This window comes from Myotis yumanensis, unplaced genomic scaffold, assembly GCF_028538775.1.
Source record: "Myotis yumanensis isolate MYYU_CA2020_CCGP unplaced genomic scaffold, mMyoYum1.0.hap1 SCAF_16, whole genome shotgun sequence".
Classification (NCBI taxonomy): Eukaryota; Metazoa; Chordata; class Mammalia; order Chiroptera; family Vespertilionidae; genus Myotis; species Myotis yumanensis.
The window spans coordinates 45,418,798-45,434,548 of NW_027223767.1; the positions used below are offsets into that span (position 1 = coordinate 45,418,798).

The 15,751-nt window shown below is 53.9% G+C and overlaps 1 protein-coding gene across 2 annotated transcripts; it reads right to left on the reverse strand.

Moving 5' to 3' along the window:
* Positions 1-358: 358 nt before the first annotated feature.
* Positions 359-11,251, reverse strand: CCR7 (C-C motif chemokine receptor 7). Of its 2 annotated transcripts, none has more exons than XM_070394253.1 (3): positions 11,208-11,251; positions 4,850-4,899; positions 359-2,175 (listed from the first exon to the last, which is right to left on the reverse strand). In XM_070394253.1, exons 1-3 carry the CDS (start codon positions 11,215-11,217, stop codon positions 1,102-1,104), a joined length of 1,134 nt encoding a protein of 377 aa, XP_070250354.1. In that variant the 5' UTR covers positions 11,218-11,251; the 3' UTR covers positions 359-1,101. The 2 variants fall into 2 exon arrangements, with proteins under 2 accessions (XP_070250354.1, XP_070250353.1); XM_070394252.1 differs by having other exon boundaries at positions 359-2,651; positions 11,208-11,249.
* Positions 11,252-15,751: the final 4,500 nt, after the last annotated feature.

Sequence of the window (15,751 nt, forward strand, 5' to 3'; positions counted from 1 at the left end):
TTGAAGACGGGGAGGGGAAGAGGGAAGTGGGGGTGGGGGGAGGTCAGGTGGGGCGTGGGGGTTTGCAAAACAACACACTCATTTGCCATTTACCAAAAAAGAAAAATTTCCCCCCTTTCTTTTAAAGCTGTTGTTTCCTCAAGGGAAAACGTTTATTTGAGTAAGATGTGCTCTCCTCGTGAATTGAAAGCAGAACAGGGTGACAGTACTTTGTCCCGGTGACAAAGAACAAAGCAGCAGCACGTTGGCCTTCTGGCAGCCAGCACTGTCCCCCCCACCCCGGCCCCTCGCCTTGCTCTTGGCCCTCTCCTCCATCCTAGCAGAGCTGAGACACCCGAGAAGGTCTGGCCACGCGTCATTCCCCCACCCCCCCACCCCCCAGAGCCGGGGCTGGGAACATGGCTTTGGCCGGAGGCAGCTGGCTTGGCCTGCAGGAACGGCCACACCACACCTCTCCCCGCAGAGGGCCTGGGAGGGCGGCCGCCCCAGGAGAGGCAGCAGGCGAGAGGCAAGTGTGCTTTTAGGGAGGTTTGGAGGCTGCCATTTCTCTCTGGCTTGGAGGACAGTGGAAAAAGAGAGGTGGAGGGAGGGATGCAGAGCGTTCGCTGGCGTCTCCCTTCCCTTGCCCAGCCAAGAAGTTTCCCCATCGCCTCCGGTCTTGGAGACACCGTCTTGTTTTCTGGAAGACCTCGCCTGAGCCCGTGAGGGTTCATGCGGAGGGCTCCCCGGGCCCTCAGCCCTCGTACCGCCGGAGCCCTCACCAGCGCCCATCCGTTGGCTCCAGGAGGTGTGAACTTTCTCCGCTTTCACTTTTGGTTTTTTGGTTTGAGGGATCACCGCTTTGGTGCTGGAGTGTGGCCGGGTCTGGTAGCTCACCAGCCACGTCCCTGCCAGCTTGGTTGAGGTAGCTGGGGTTGGGCATCTGTCTTCTGATGATGGTCTGTCTTGGGTGGCATGGGTTTTCGCCATGAGATGAACTTGAAGAGCCAGAACTTCCTTTCCCCTCAGCAGCTTTTGGGTCCTGAGTCACGTCATCTGCTCCCCGTCCCCGACCCGGGGGGGTCCCAGGAGAGGGTCCCTCAAGTCCAGGCAGAGAAGCCTCTACGGGGAGAAGGTGGTGGTGGTCTCGGCCTCCACACTCATCGAGGAGCGCCGGGTGTGCCGGCAGGAAGACCACTGCCGCAGCCGCTCCTGGCTGAGGCAGCCCAAGTCCTTGAAGAGCTTGAAGAGGTCGTTGCGGAACTTGACGCCGATGAAGGCGTACAGGAAAGGGTTGACGCAGCAGCGCACGCTGGCCAGGCTGTAGGTGATATCGTAGGCGATGTTGAGCTGCTTGCTGAGCTCACAGGTGGTGGTGCTGTTGGCGTTGGCCACCGTCTTGGCCAGGACCACCCCGTTGTAGGGCAGCTGGAAAGCGATGAAGACCACCACCACGGCGATGATCACCTTGATGGCCTTGTTGCGCTCGAAGTTGCGCGCCTGGAGCAGGGTGCGGATGATGACCAGGTAGCAGAAGCTCATGGCCACCAGCGGGATCAGAAAGCCCACCACCATCTGGGCCACCTGGATGGCGATCAAGGCCTCCACCTGGTCGGTGACGAGAGAGCACCGAAAGGCTTGCTCGCTGTTGCTCCTCAGGATGTTGCTGAACAGCATCTCTGGGATGGAGAGCACCGTGGCCAGGACCCAGATGCCCACACAGGAGAGCTTGCTGATGAGAAGGACGCGGGCCCGGTGCCGGTGGGCCGAGACGGCCTGCACGATGGCCACGTAGCGGTCGATGCTGATGCAGAGGAGCAGGAGCATGCCGGTGAAGAAGCTTATCTTGTAGATGGCAAAGATGAGCTTGCAGATGTGGACACCGAAGACCCAGGACTTGGCGGCGCTGTAGGCCCAGAAGGGAAGGGTCAGGAGGAAGAGGATATCCGCCACGGCCAGGTTGAGCAGGTAGGTATCGGTCATGGTCTTGAGCCGCTTGAAATAGATGTAGGTCAGCACGACCAGCGCGTTGCCCAGCAGACCCACGAAGCAGATGACGGAGTACATGGCTGGGAGGAACCAGGCCTTAAAGTCCCGCACTTCCTTCTTGTCGCACACGGACTCGAACAGGGTGTAGTCCACCGTCGTGTTTTCTCCGATGTAATCGTCCGTGACCTCATCTTGGCACAGGCACACCTGTGGGGAAGGGAAACAGGGAAACACGATCCGGCTTAGCTGAGTGGGTCACAATCTCGCTGACCTGGGATTGCCCAGAGCCGTGGCTTCAAAGTGTGGTTCCTACCGTCAGCATCATCACCATCCCCGTCACCTGCACGTTCTTGGACCCCACCTGACACCTCCTGCACCAGAATCTCAGGGCGCGGGGCCCAGGACTCAGTTTTCCTGAACTTTCCAGGTGGTTCTTTGTTTGAAACCAACAATGTGCTGACAGTGGACTGGAAATAGTCTGGCTTTGAGGTCAACCGAGCCGTGAGATGGTTAAACACATTGCATCTCTCTGAGCCTGAGTTTTCTCCCTGTGAAATGGAGACGAACACCATCCCCTTCATGTGGTCGTTGTGCGGTACCTCTCCCAGGTTAGGCACCCACTGGTCTCCGCAGAGGTGCTATTTTGTGGGAGCCAGTCTTTCTTCTTGCGCCTCCTTCAGAACCTGGCGGAAAGAGCTTTCCAGAAGGGAGCCTACACAACACCTCAGCTTTGGAGGGAAAATCCACCTGGACGTTAAGATTGAGCAGAGCCTGGAGTGAGGAGAGAGGAAGGCAAAGGCTCGCCCTGGTGTGGGACAGGCTGCCGTGACCATGGATGGCGAGCGGCTTGAAGACTTTTATGGACTCCTGGGGCCCGGGACACAGTGCTGGGGACACAGCAGGGCTCAGGCAACGCGTGCCCAGCGCACTGAACTCCGCGGCAGGGCCACCGCCTCCTCAGCTGTGATCGGTCCCCTTGGAGCCTCGGAAGGAAGTACAGCTCTGTCTCCCGCCGTCTCCTCCCACCTCTCTGCCTCTCTCTTCCTCGCAGTCTCCAGGCAGATCCCGACCAGCAGGGCTCTGCTCGGGGCTTTTGAAAGCCTGTCTGCAGAGCAGGGTGAAGGTTTGGGCGGCCTGCTGTGAGTTTAGCCATGAAGGCGGGCTCGACGGCTGCTCAGCGACACAGTGACGGCTGAGCCCGGGCAGCATGGGAGCTGGGCTGGAAGCTGGTGGTCCCTCCTCCGGGAACAGGGCTCTGGGCAGCTCACCACGATGGATTTTCATACAGTTGGGGAGCTGGGGGACTTTAAAGATGAGGACAGGGAGGCAGGCTCTGGGAGAAGCCATGCGGCTCGCTCAGGGCTTCCAGGTTCCGAGGCCAGAGGTGGAGGCCGGGCTCCCGGCTTCCCTGTGCCTTGTCTCTGTCTTTCTCACGTCCAATCTGGAGTCATCACTGTCCTGCTCCAGGGACGGGATGAGGGGACAATAATGCGCAAAGGCCTCTTCTCTGGGTTTTGTTATCTCGAAAAGTAAAGTCAGTAGCAGCTTCATGATTGCCCCTGAACGTCTTAGAGGACCATCCACAGTAAGGCCCGAGGCCTTAGGTCTGGGGCCCCTGGACATGGGGGTTCTGGATCTTCCTGGAGGGCCATCCACGCAGTCTCTATGAAGTGTGCTCCCCACAACCCCTGCCTTCGCTTTCCCCCTTTCCTACCCACTTCCCCTATGAGCCACCAAGCTGGAGGCCTCTGCAGCCCACAGCCCCACCTCTTCCTGCCCCATCTGAGCCACCTCCATCCACGAGTAAAGAGAAGAATGAGTCCCAGCTGTCCCTCCCCCTCCCCCACCTTCGAGCCTCCGGGGTAGTAATATAGCCCCTCCGGATCCTGGAAACAGGGGAGCGGGAGGGGAGGGAGTGGGGCTGGGGAAGGGGGCCAGGCTGTGGGCTGCAGCCCAAGCTCCAGGGGCCTCTGGGTTGGGGTTTTGGGAACAGGGCCCAGCGTGGGGCCTGCCTCTGGCCAGAGCGCCTGGAAAGCCGCCCCTCCGGCCTCCAGACCTGGGGAAGAGCCAATTCTGAAGCAGTGCCTCTCCAGCTCTGGTCTCAGCTGCCCCCTCCCCCTCCAAGGCAGCCCTCACCCCAACTAAGCAGGGAGAGTGGACTCCATGAGTTACAGTCTCTTCTACGTCTGGATGGATGGATGGGGGTCGGTTTTCTGTCTCCACTTCTGGGATTGAGAAGCAAAGCCTTGTAAACCGGAGGCCCTTCCTCCTGTGGCGTTCAGGCCGCTATAAACTATGTGCGTTCCTCCACCCACTCCCGCTCCCAGGATCCTGGGCCCCTTGCTCTCCCCCCCTCCGGTGGAGTGTAGATGCGTCTCTATTTCACGAAAGGGAACTGGGCTTCTAGGGGAGCGTTTGGATGGAGGTTGGGGAGGGAGGCAGCTTGGGGTGAGAGGATAGTAACCAGACCACCACACCAAAGGCTCTTTTCTCAGCTCACGGAAGCCTATGAAGCTGCACATGCACAGGGCGTGCGCACATACGTGCAAAACTCATGAACCTGGCAAAAAGCTCCCCTCTCTCTGGGAGCTCAGCCGGAGCAGGGTGCGCTCCGCATGTTTGTCTGTTGGATGGGGACAGTGGAAGTGGGTGGGGAAGGTGGTGGTCACTTCTTTCCGTCAGGTTTTCATTTGAATGGAGTAAAGGCTCGCTAGGGTCGCTCAGCAGATGGAGAGGGGCGATCCTCAGCCTAACGAGTGGCGAGTGGGTTCGTGTCTGGGTCTGTTTCCTTCCAGCAAATGCCCAGCTGCTCCACCAGAACCCTGGACGAGGGAGGGGTGAGCTGGGGGACAGGGGTGAGGAGGGGGGGAAGAGACCTCACCTGGAAAATGACAAGGAGAGCCACGGCCAGCACGCTCTTCATGGGCTTCCCTGCAGGAGGCAAGGTGAGAGCGTTACTGCTGGGCAGGGACGGCTCTTTGTTATTAAAGGAAACCGCGAGATAGAGATGCTGATGGAGCTTTCATCACATGCTCCGGGCGCTGCATTTGCCGAAACAGAACATCAGAACCAGACTGTGCCTCGGAGCAACCTGGCCGGTTGCCCAGACTCGCTGCCCTCACCTCCTCTCCCTCCTCCACGGCGAGGTCCCCGAAAGGAGCAGAGGAGAACTCAGGGCAGTCTCCCCTTTCTTGGCTCTTCAGGGCCCCGTTGGGGGTCAGAGAGTCCACCCTGGCCCAGATCTACCCTCAAGGTTGAGCGTCAACTGGTCTTGACTCTTGGGTCTGAATGGCCTCCTCCTTCCTGCTCCCAGGAAGCAAGGAAGGCCCTGAGGTGTGGTGGTAGAGGGGTGTGTGTGTTTGTGTGTGTGTGTGTGTCTCCCCTACACCTACTGGCCTCTCAGGAATGGATGAAAGAGTATTTCATGGGGCTCCCCACACCCCTTCACTCGGTTGCCATCCATCCAGTCACCTGGCCCACCCCTCAGCTGTCTTTGGGGCAGGGACCTCTTCCCTTTTCCCCAGCGCAGGCCCAGAACCTGGGAGTTGGTGCCCAGGCGTTGGGAGCTGACGAATAAGTAGAAGAACGAATGCCTGGCGTGCCCTCCCAGGAAGGAGGCTCCAGCTGGCCCGAGGGGACACTGTCCTGGGGGAGTGTGGCAGGATGGGGACCAGTCCCTGAGGGAGCTACTAGTTTCTGCTTGACTGAGGTGTGTACACGCCTCCTCTTCCTTAAGTTGTTTCTAATTCAGAGCCGGGGGCTCTGGGTAGAAGGGGAACGGGAGGTCAGCTGTGGGGGGAGACCTGGCCCAGAGCAGGGGTCGGAGCCTGGGGTCGCCCTGGAACCCAGGAGGCTCTCCTTGGGCCTGAACAGCCTGGAGAGCCCAGGTGAGCACAGGCCTGATGTGTGGTGGACGGAGGACAGGCACTTGGCTGCTCACTTCTGCTCTGTGGCTGAGCTGGGTCCCGGACCTGGAACTCATTTCCTCCGAGGGCCGAGCAGGACAGGCCGCAGGGTGGCTTATACAGAAGTCTTATCTCGCCCCGCAGCCTGGGAGCACCCCGAGAAAGGAACTGTGCCTGCTTCACCTCTGGGCCCCCTCCCCACGACTCGCCCCTCAGGCCTGGCCCGCAGGAAACATCCGTGGGTGCCAAGCCAGGGCTTACAGGCCCGGCGCCCCTCTCCTCTCGGCTGGGACCGGGAAGAGGGGGGACCCCGCTTTAAACACCTTCGGGGAGACTGCCCTGCGTTCTCATCGGCTCCTCCCGGGACCTGCGGGGGAGCAGAGGCTCCGGCTTCCCAAGGGGCAGGAGCTCATTCCCAGCGAATCTGAGTCCTTGGCCACAGCACCACCTGCTGGAAATCCCGCAGCACGACACCCAAGTCGCAAGGAATGTTTTCCAGAGGGACTGCCCAAGGCGGGGATTTTGGAATTGGAGAGTCCATCTTGGGCTTGGGGGTCCCTGGGGGAAGGACTGGCATCGAGCCACATGAATAGACTAGCTACTTCTCTTATCTCAAGCAAGGCGCACTGCACGTTACTGCTAGACATGTTCCTAAATCATTACTTGGCTGTAACATTCCCCCCGCCCGCCCCCCACCCGCCTTCTGAATCCTTAGGACTTCTCTACCCAACCCCAGGGAGGATGACCCTGCTGGTTAGCATGGCAGTCAGGCCCTCTGCTGTCTACCTGGACCTGCCCTCCTCGCTGTGTCTTCCATTTCTTGGGACAGGCACCCGCCGTCCCATTGTTCCCAGCTTGGGCGTGAGTGTTTGCTGCCCCGGGGAGAACATGGGTCCTTGTACACCATCATAGTTCCTCTCTCTCATTCCCCTTTCTGGCTGAACCACCCCGGGAGCCCCTGAGCTGCTGTCCGTGTTCTGCCCTAACCACACTCTCTTCAGGGTCCAACGAATACACCGCCCATCCTCCACTGACTCATCTCGATGTGAAGCGCTCGAGGTTTCTTCAAACCCCGTCTTTTGGTTACTCTAGAGAAAGCCCGCTCTGACTGTCAGTGAGAACCGAGAAACCTCAAAGTTTTGATAAGTCACAACGAATGAAATATGAGGAGGAAGGCCTACGTTTCTATTTTACTCGTTCGCCCCTTCTCCTGGGCCCCATCCCATTCCTTTTTCCATTGTCTAGGGTAGGGGTGTGTGTGTGTGTGTGTGTGTGTGTGTGTGTGTAGGTGACTTCTCATTCCAGGTGTGTTGGAGATGACCAATGAGCAGGGATCTTGTAGGATCAGAACAGGGCATTTTCGAGTCAGGTGGCCGAATGGGAAGTTAGGGGAACTCTGGTGTGTGGCAGAGGGGGCCTGGTTGGTGCCATGAGTCAGATCACTTCTGTCTGTTACAAAGTCATAAAGCAACTGGCGTTGGGCAGCAGCTCGGGTGAGGCCAGTAACGCTGGAAATCTGAGGGGTTGGGGAATGGTTTCCTTATGTGTTGGGTATTTTCTGGGTTCTGAAGTTTCTAGTAATGATCATGATGAAAAGAAAATTCCCTAGCACTCCACCCTGCGCCCCTAGCAAGAGAAACTCCCTTCTTGTGTGGGAGGAGGGGACTGCTGGCTGGACGCTCCCCCAAGCCCTCAGCGTCCATCCCCACATTTTCCAGGACCTTCAGGCCACCCAGGCAATCATGGCTGCCCATCAGCTGGTTCCAAAAGCCACCCCAAACTTTTTCTTCTTTGTAATGCCTCACCTGCCAACACAACATCTCTCTTTCGTGGGCAAGAGAGGGGGAGGGAAGAAGCAGGGAAGGGGGGGCGCTGGGGACCCTCTTTCAGAGGGCTCTAGGCAGGGATGGCTGACAGCTGGTTGAATCTACAGTCACTACGTTATCAGCTGCTTTATCCAGTGATGGAATTCATGCTTCTTGAGCTCTCAGTATACACCAACCTGCTTCCATGGATGAGCATGTCATCCTCACAAAAGCCCTGTGAGGTAGGCCCTGGGAAACCCAGGCAGCGCGAGAGGAGAAACTTCCCCAGAGTCATAACCGGCGAGTCGTAGAAATGGGTTTAAACCGTCTGACCCCAGAAACGGCACTCCTAACCGCTCTTCTGGGCCTCTCCTTTGTCGTTATGTATCTCTCTCTCATAACACCCTGTGGGTTATCCCTTGTCATTCTCACTCTATATTTCAGAAAATAGAGGTCCAGAGAGGTTAAGCCACTTGCCTAGGGTCACACAGCTGCTCAGAGATGGCTATGAGATTTGAATGGAACTCTTACTACTGCGTAGCCCTACATTTCTGATGAAAAGTTTGGGGTGGCTTTGGGGGCCATGCTGTGTACAGGGACCTCCATGGAGCATGAAGGGAATCCTTACTCCCCCACATCCCACTGGTCACCCAGTGCTGTTGCTCCCCCCCGCCCCCCATCATCTCAGAGCTAGCCCCCACCTCTGCCCTGACCTAAGGCTCTGCTGCCCCCTGGCTGTCACAGAACTTCTGAAACACAAATCTTACCCTGTAGCTCAACTAATTGAAAAAGAAAAATCTTCACTGGCTCCCCATCAATTTCAGGATAAAGCCCAAACTTCTTAGGAATGCCATACAAAACCTTAACGATTCGTCCTGCCCATCCCTCCTGCTTCCCTTCCTCCCTTCCTCCTTGGCACGGCCAGAGCTGACCATCTAGGAGCCTGCAGGCCGAGCCCCCAGGCTGCTTGGCTGCATGGAGTTTACAAAAAAGTAGGTTTGTCTGCCTTTAAGTGGGGCTTGCACCCTCTGGTTCACTCTGCTCCCCTGCCCTTATTCCATCTTATGGCCATTCCCACACTTACCTTGTTGGTTTCTAATGGCAACTGAGCCTACTATCCCTGTCCCATCCTGGGCCTCTTGCTCCTTCACTGGTTTACCAACTCCTACATACCCTTCAAAACCCAACGTAAATGCTCCCCTGACTCATGTTCGCTATTTCTTTCTTTGAGCTCTGTAAGCACCTTACCCATCACCCCATCAGCGCCGTATCTCATTCTATTGCATTGGCGTGGTGACATATGTGTCTTTCTCCCCAGCAGACTGGTCATGCCTGAATTCCTCAATCGATAGTTGACTGAAAGGAACCGATAAATCTCAAACAAAGAGGAGAGATTTTCCGATAGCTCCTCTAGGCTGCAGTATCCTCTTCCTCCCCGGCCAAGCTCCCAGAAGGCCAGGGGGGATGGGCCCTGAATTCCTTCAGCATTCCCCTCTGCTGCCATCTCATACCGGTCTGTGAGAGAGAAGTCTCTGGCAGGTTTATTTTTTTCTTTGTTTTGGAGAATTCTGAGATCTTAGGCCACATTTCTTGGGGAGGGCACCTCCGGGCTGTTCATTCAAATTGTGAAAAAGACCGGCTCAGCCCGGATTTGGCATTTTCACTTTGTGTAACAGAAACTCAACTCCCTCACCCACCCCTTGCTCCCTGCTGCCCCACCAACCGTCCAAAGGCTGTTCTGAACCAACGCTGCTCAGTGGCTTTCCCGTCAGTATTTTGGGCTTGGCCGTTGGGCTCTCTCAACTTGAGCAAAGCAACAACCCTTCCCACATCTAGCCTGTGAGTCTAGCACCCCCAAACCTCGGCCTGGAGGAGGACCCTCCATGGTGCGCGGGAACTGACTTTCATGGGCTCACCAGCCAGTGCTGTCATCTCTCTCCGATTCTGAGTTCAGTCATTTCATGGTTTCATATTGGCTGGAAGCCTGAAACCAGCGATGGTGGGAGAATTTACACTACAGCCATTGGCAAGCACTGCAAAATCAGGGCCGTCGTCCACCCTGGGGAGCCGGTTGCCCAGCATTTCCCAGCCCACCACTGGGACACTGCTTGGTCCCCTTCAGAGAGGTCAAGCAGAGAGTTGGGAACAGGGTCTGTGGTGGATGAAGGCGGCATCCTGTGCCTGTGGTCAGTGTGTGTGTGTGTGTGTGTGTGTGTGTGTGTGGTCAGTGGCCGGGGAGTGGGATTAGAGGGTAGGCTACTGGGAGGAGAGGAAGGTGGAAGAGATTTTGAAAACACTAAAAACAGCTCAGAATTCTTGACACCATTCATTCATTCCAGAAACATTTTCTGCTTGCTCTTACCCCCTTCCTCGCCCCCGCGCCCCCCCCTCTCCTCCCCGCGCCAAGTACCTGGGATTCAGAGGTGCAAGAATCAGACCCTGCCTTCCAGGAGTCTAGTCTGTGCACGGGGTGGCCACTCTAACCCTGTCACAGTGCTTTGCTGGGTCCACCCAGGTTTCTGGACGGGTAGGCGGGTAGGAAAGGCAGAGACGAAGACAAAAGGCTGTGGTGTGGCAGGGAGGGTTGTGAGGACACCAGGGAACCTTCACTTTTCAAAGCCAACCCCTTGTGGCTTTGAGGCCACCGTGGCGCTTGCTTGCTGGTGAGAACGAGCCATCCAGGAACCTGGCCTTCGTAACCTCCGCAGGGTCTGACTCCACAGCTGAGATTTATAAACGGGGTACCTGAAGCTGGACGGACCCCTCCGAACCCCTCCCAACCACTCAGGGCTTCCCTTGCACTCTCTCCAGCGAAGAGCAAGGTTAGATGGGAGGATGGGCTCTTTAAAGGGAAGAGTCATTTGTAGAAACAGGGACTGACTAAGTGAGGCAGGGGACGGTGCTGGAGGCCCCGGCTGGGACTTCTCCAGGCTGAATGCCCCTCGCCTCGCGGTCCATTTTCTGTTGCTCACCCAGCCTTTAACACGCAGGAGGAGCAAGGCTGGTGGGATGCGCAGCAGAGAGAAACAACCAGCTTGCATTTGCATGCATAGTACCATTTGCACAATGCAGTCCCCTTGCATTCGCTCCTCCTCCTAACCTCAAGAGAAGGGAGAGCCTAATCCCTATTCAGCAAGGGAGTAAGGTGGGAGTCGGAGGAGTGAAGGGTCAGAGGATCTCTCCCTGGGGAAACAGGTCTGAAGAGCCTCACGCATCACCCCACCCTGAAGCGAGAACAGGTGCTGTCCAGATCAGCGCCAACCCCAGCCCCGCCACCTTCTTCGGTCCCACTGTCCTGGAAAGACACGACCTCCACCCCTTTGTCTGTCCTGGTACCAATGGTTACCCCCTCCCCTAGGTCTGAAAGGTGCACCCTGGCATTCTGACTTCCACCAAAGCAGACCAGGACGTCTTAGTCTTCGGTAGGGTTTTCCACCTTCCACCCCCATCCTCCACCCCCATCCTCCACCCCCAATCCACAGAGTCAGTCTGGGGACTGTTCTCTCCCACACGGAGGCCCCCCACTCACCCAAGTCCATGACACTCTCAGGGCAGCTGAAACCACACAGGAAGGCTGGGCCCGGGCTTGTGCTCCCCTGTCTGGGGAGGAAGTGGTATGAGCCCCTTTTAAGTTGTGAGAAGAGCCACCCTCTTCCCTGCCCCTCCCACACCTGCTCCTCCCACTGGGGCAGCCTCACAGGCACTTTCTGGGACACAGGGGTGTGAGATGTGACCGAGGGCCAGCCCACATGCTGGTCATAGGATCGTGAATCACCGAGTCATTTACATTCAAAAAGCCCCCTCTGCCGTCCTTCAGATCAAAAAAAGGCCCAGCCCAGGGCAGGGGAAGAGGGGCCATTTATTGATTCAACAAGTATGTATAGACCGAATACCACGTGCAGGGGAATCAGAACCCAGTGAAAGTGTGAGAGCTGTGTCTCCATCCTTTCCTTGCCCTGCTCCGTGTCACAGGGAACTACATTTCCCAAACTGCTTTGCCCTCTGGCTTCTGGGTGGGTTTGACCAAAGAGAGGCTCTGACAGATGATGGACAGTAGAAGAAAAGGGATAGGCCCAAACGTAGTTTTATTTTCTTGTGATGCGTTTGTGTGATTTTGGTATCCGGGTAAGTCTAGTTGAAGGTTTGTCAATTTTGCTGATCCTTTCCCTTACCAGCTTTTGGTTTTACTGATTTTCTCCTTCTTTCCAAAATTCTCTAGTTCATCTATTTCCGTTCTAGTCTTTGTTATTTCCTCCCTTACGCTTGATTTAGGTTTAGTTTGCTTTTTCTGATTTCTTACGTTGAAAGATTGGGTTCTTTATTGAGACCTTTCTTTTTTTCATGACTATAGGCATTTATAGCTATAAATTTCTCTCTAAGCCAGTGGTTCTCAACCTTCTGGCCCTTTAAATACAGTTCCTCATGTTGTGACCCAACCATAAAATTATTTTCGTTGCTACTTCATAACTGTCATGTTGCTACTGTTATGAATCGTAATGTAAACGTATGATATGCAGGATGGTCTTAGGCAACCCCTGTGAAAGGGTCATTTGACCGCCAAAGGGGTCGCGAACCACAGGTTGAGAACCGCTGCTCTAAGCACTGCTTAGCTACATCTCATAGGTTTTGATATGTTGTGTTTTCATCTTCATTCATCTCAGAAAGTATTTTCTAATTTCCTTTGTGAGTCTTCTTTGACCCACTGATTATTTAGGAGTGAGTGTGTTGTGAATTCTTCAAATTTCCTCCTGTTATTGATTGTGGTCAAAGAATGTACTTTGTGTGATCCCAATTTTTAAAAATGTATTGAGATCTGTTTTATGTCCTAACATATGGTCTATCCTGTAGAATGTTCTATGTACACCTGAGAAGAATGTGTATTCTGCTAATGTTGGGTGAAGTATTCTATAAATGTATATCTGTTAGGTCCAGTTTCTTCACAGTGTTATTCAAGTCTTCTGTTTCCTCGTTGATCTATTACCTAGTTGCATCCGTTATTTAAAGGGTATTGGAGTCTTTCACTATGATTGTTAAATTGTGTGTATTTCTTATTTCTTTCTTCAATTCTGTCAATGTTGGATATTTTCTTGGGCATCTGTTGTATAGGTGCCTATCTGCTTACTTAGTATGTCTTCTTGATGTACTGATCCTTTTATCATTATAAAATGTCCTCCTTTATCTCTCTAAGTAATTTTTATCTTAAAATCTATCTTTGTTTGATATTAGCATAGGCTTTCCTTTTTGGGTACTGTTTGCATGATATGTATTTTCCCATCACTCGGATGTTTCTTTCCTCTCCCTGCTTCCAGTGGTATCCCCAGCCAGTACCTGATGGGTAACTCACACCTCAGCTCCAGATCCTGCCCTAGTTTCTGGTAAAACTACCTTCTCCCCGTGTCCCTCTGGCTCTAGGGATGATGACAACTTCCTACTGGTACTAATCTCTGGGTGACCCTACCAGCCCTTGTTTGACTTCTTAGCTCTTCCATCACCTGTATGACTGGCTCCCTCTGTCAAATTCCTTTTGTTTAAAATACCTAGAGGGGTCTTGCTTGCTTCAACCCTGACTAATACAAGGTGATTCCTGTCCCCAGGGAGTTTAAGGTATAGAAGAAGTTAAGGTTAAATTACATCCCTGTTGTCTACCGTTACAACAAAGACCAGTATGACATGAGGCTATGCCTAAAACAAGGGAAGAAAATCCAAGTTTGCATAGGGCTGGAAGAGAGATGGACAAGTAGGTAGCTTTTCCTATCCTCAGAGTTATGAAAAACATTCAGTTGGGATGTAGTGCAGTGAGCTTAGCTCTTTACCAGCTCCCTATCTGACCTTGGATAAATTGCCTCTCTTCTCTGGGCCTCAGTTTCCTCAAGTGTAAAGTGAAGAGATTGGGTCACCTAGGAGATACCTAAACTTTGGCATCTGAGACTCTGAAGTGCAGGACTTTCTCATGGCATCCTGACCACTGCTTAACCACTCTCTGTTATTCCAAATTCCCTGATAGGGATGCGAGAAGCCCTCCCTGAACTTCCCCTCTAGCCCGAAGGTTTTGGCTGCTCTTATCATTGGCATGTGAAGCCCACTGGCTTTTAGGAATATAAGCAATCTCTTGCACTAGGTGGGAAGGACTTTCATGGGTTATATCTGGGCAGGGTGTTGGTCAGGAGGGGCAGAGCAACTTCAGTTTGGAACTATCCCCGAAGCTTCCTCCTGGTGCCCTTTTTCATGTGCCAGGTGCTTCTAAGAAAAAATGGTCTTAGAGGCAGAAGACCCGTGTTTCAGCCTTGCCTCTGCTATAGCTGACTATACGACCCTGGGCAAGTCACTTCCTCTCTCTGGTTCTTGGATGCCCATCTAAAAAGTAGTGGAATTGGACCATGTACAGCCTAGGCTTTCTTCTCCGGATATTCCTCATTATCCTCAAGGATTTTCTTGCTTCTCCAGCTGGTATAGGCCCTTATAGAAGGTTCCAAATATGAGTGGCCACAGTATCCAGGGCATGATAGAAGGTACCATATCATGGTAGATGCACCATGTTGTCAGGGGGATAAAGGGCTGCTCCCGATTCTAATCTCTGCAGTCTCAGCTGGATACTAAGTGGTGGTGCCCAACCCAAACCCTTTTCCTCTTCTTACTGTCCCACCCAACCCCTCCAACTCTGGTTGCGTGGACATGGTGCACTTTGGTCTGGGAGTGTTTAGTTTTCATTTCTTAGCTGGTCTCTGAGGCAGACAATGGGGATTCCCTAGTCCTTCTCAACACTGATCGTGAGCGCCCCCTCTGTCTGTTAGCATGCCATCAGTGGTTGTGAAGCCACTCTCTGTGAGAGGGCCAGTGTGAGAGGACCCAGTAAGACTTGTCAAATCCCATCCCATCTTTTAGGCCCAGGCAGGCCTACCTTCCCTGTGCTCCATCCTCTGAACTCCCACAGCACTTAAGTTCAGCGACGCCCAAATTGGCATGTACAGCAATGGCATGTGAACTGCTTTCTATTCTAGAATAGGCTCTGTGCTTCTTTAAAACAAGATTGTGCTGTGTACCTTTATGGTAGTCTTTTTAGTGCCCCAAATCGTGCTGTGATTTTAAAGACAGATTTTTAAAAAATGTAGTTTGGCTTAGTTCACTAATGGGTGATATCCTCTATCACAGAAGGTTCTGTCTCACCCATCCTGTTGAGAGCATGTGTTGCATGCCTAGCAAGAGACTAGAAGCCAGCTCCTTGAGGCTGCTGCCTCCTCACCCTGGAGAACCTTAAAAGTCAGAGCAGGGACTTGAGAAGTGAAATCCCTTATCGATGCTCAAGGGTTTATGAGAGCGGGCGCCATCATGTCCAGGCTGCACTGAGGATGCGCTTTGTTTTATAAGTAAAGGCGAGCTCTCCGGTTTCATATTCTCCACTTGAAGTGCCATGGATACCCCCACGTGTCGGAACCAAGGACATGCCCCTAAAAGAGGCAAATGCATCGTGCTTGCTCATTCCTGGCGCATCTTTGGACCCCCTGGCCTTTGTTCTGTTTTGATTGCCTTATGGAAATGGAGGCTGTTCAACACTGAATGCCTACTAAGTCGGTGCTTAGTAAACATTTGATTGATTGACGAAGTGACTTCTACTTTTTCCTAAGATGCCACCACTCCCTCCACCTCTTTCTTGGGAACGCCTTTCTCTTCCTTCTCAGTTTCCTTGGTTGGGAGCTGACTCAGATCCTGGTCTCAGCAGCAGCTTGAATAGGACCTGCATCATGGCACAGCAGAGAACACCCTGCTCTCAGGGAACGGGCCGTAGGACACCTGCTTTGCTTCTGCAGTGACTTCATTCAACAAGTCTTCAGTGAGCTCTCATGGGGCAGGCACAGTGTGGGACTCTACAGATACAGAGATGAACACCCATGCTCCCTGGCCTCACCAAGTTCACATCGAGCATGGTGGGTGTATTAGTCAGTTCTGGCTGCCGTAACAAAATACCACAGGCAGAGTGGCTTAAACAACAAAAATTTGTTTTCTCACAGTTCTGAAGCTTGGAAATCCCAGATTAAGATCCAGCTGGGTCAGCCTTTTTTCCTGGCTTGTAAATGG

Coding starts and splice junctions, on each gene's coding strand:
- CCR7 (XM_070394253.1), bottom strand. Junction 2,176..4,849: donor CTCTCCTTGTCATTTTCCAG/GTGAGGTCTCTT, acceptor CCTTCCCCACAG/GTGTGCCTGTGCCAAGATGA.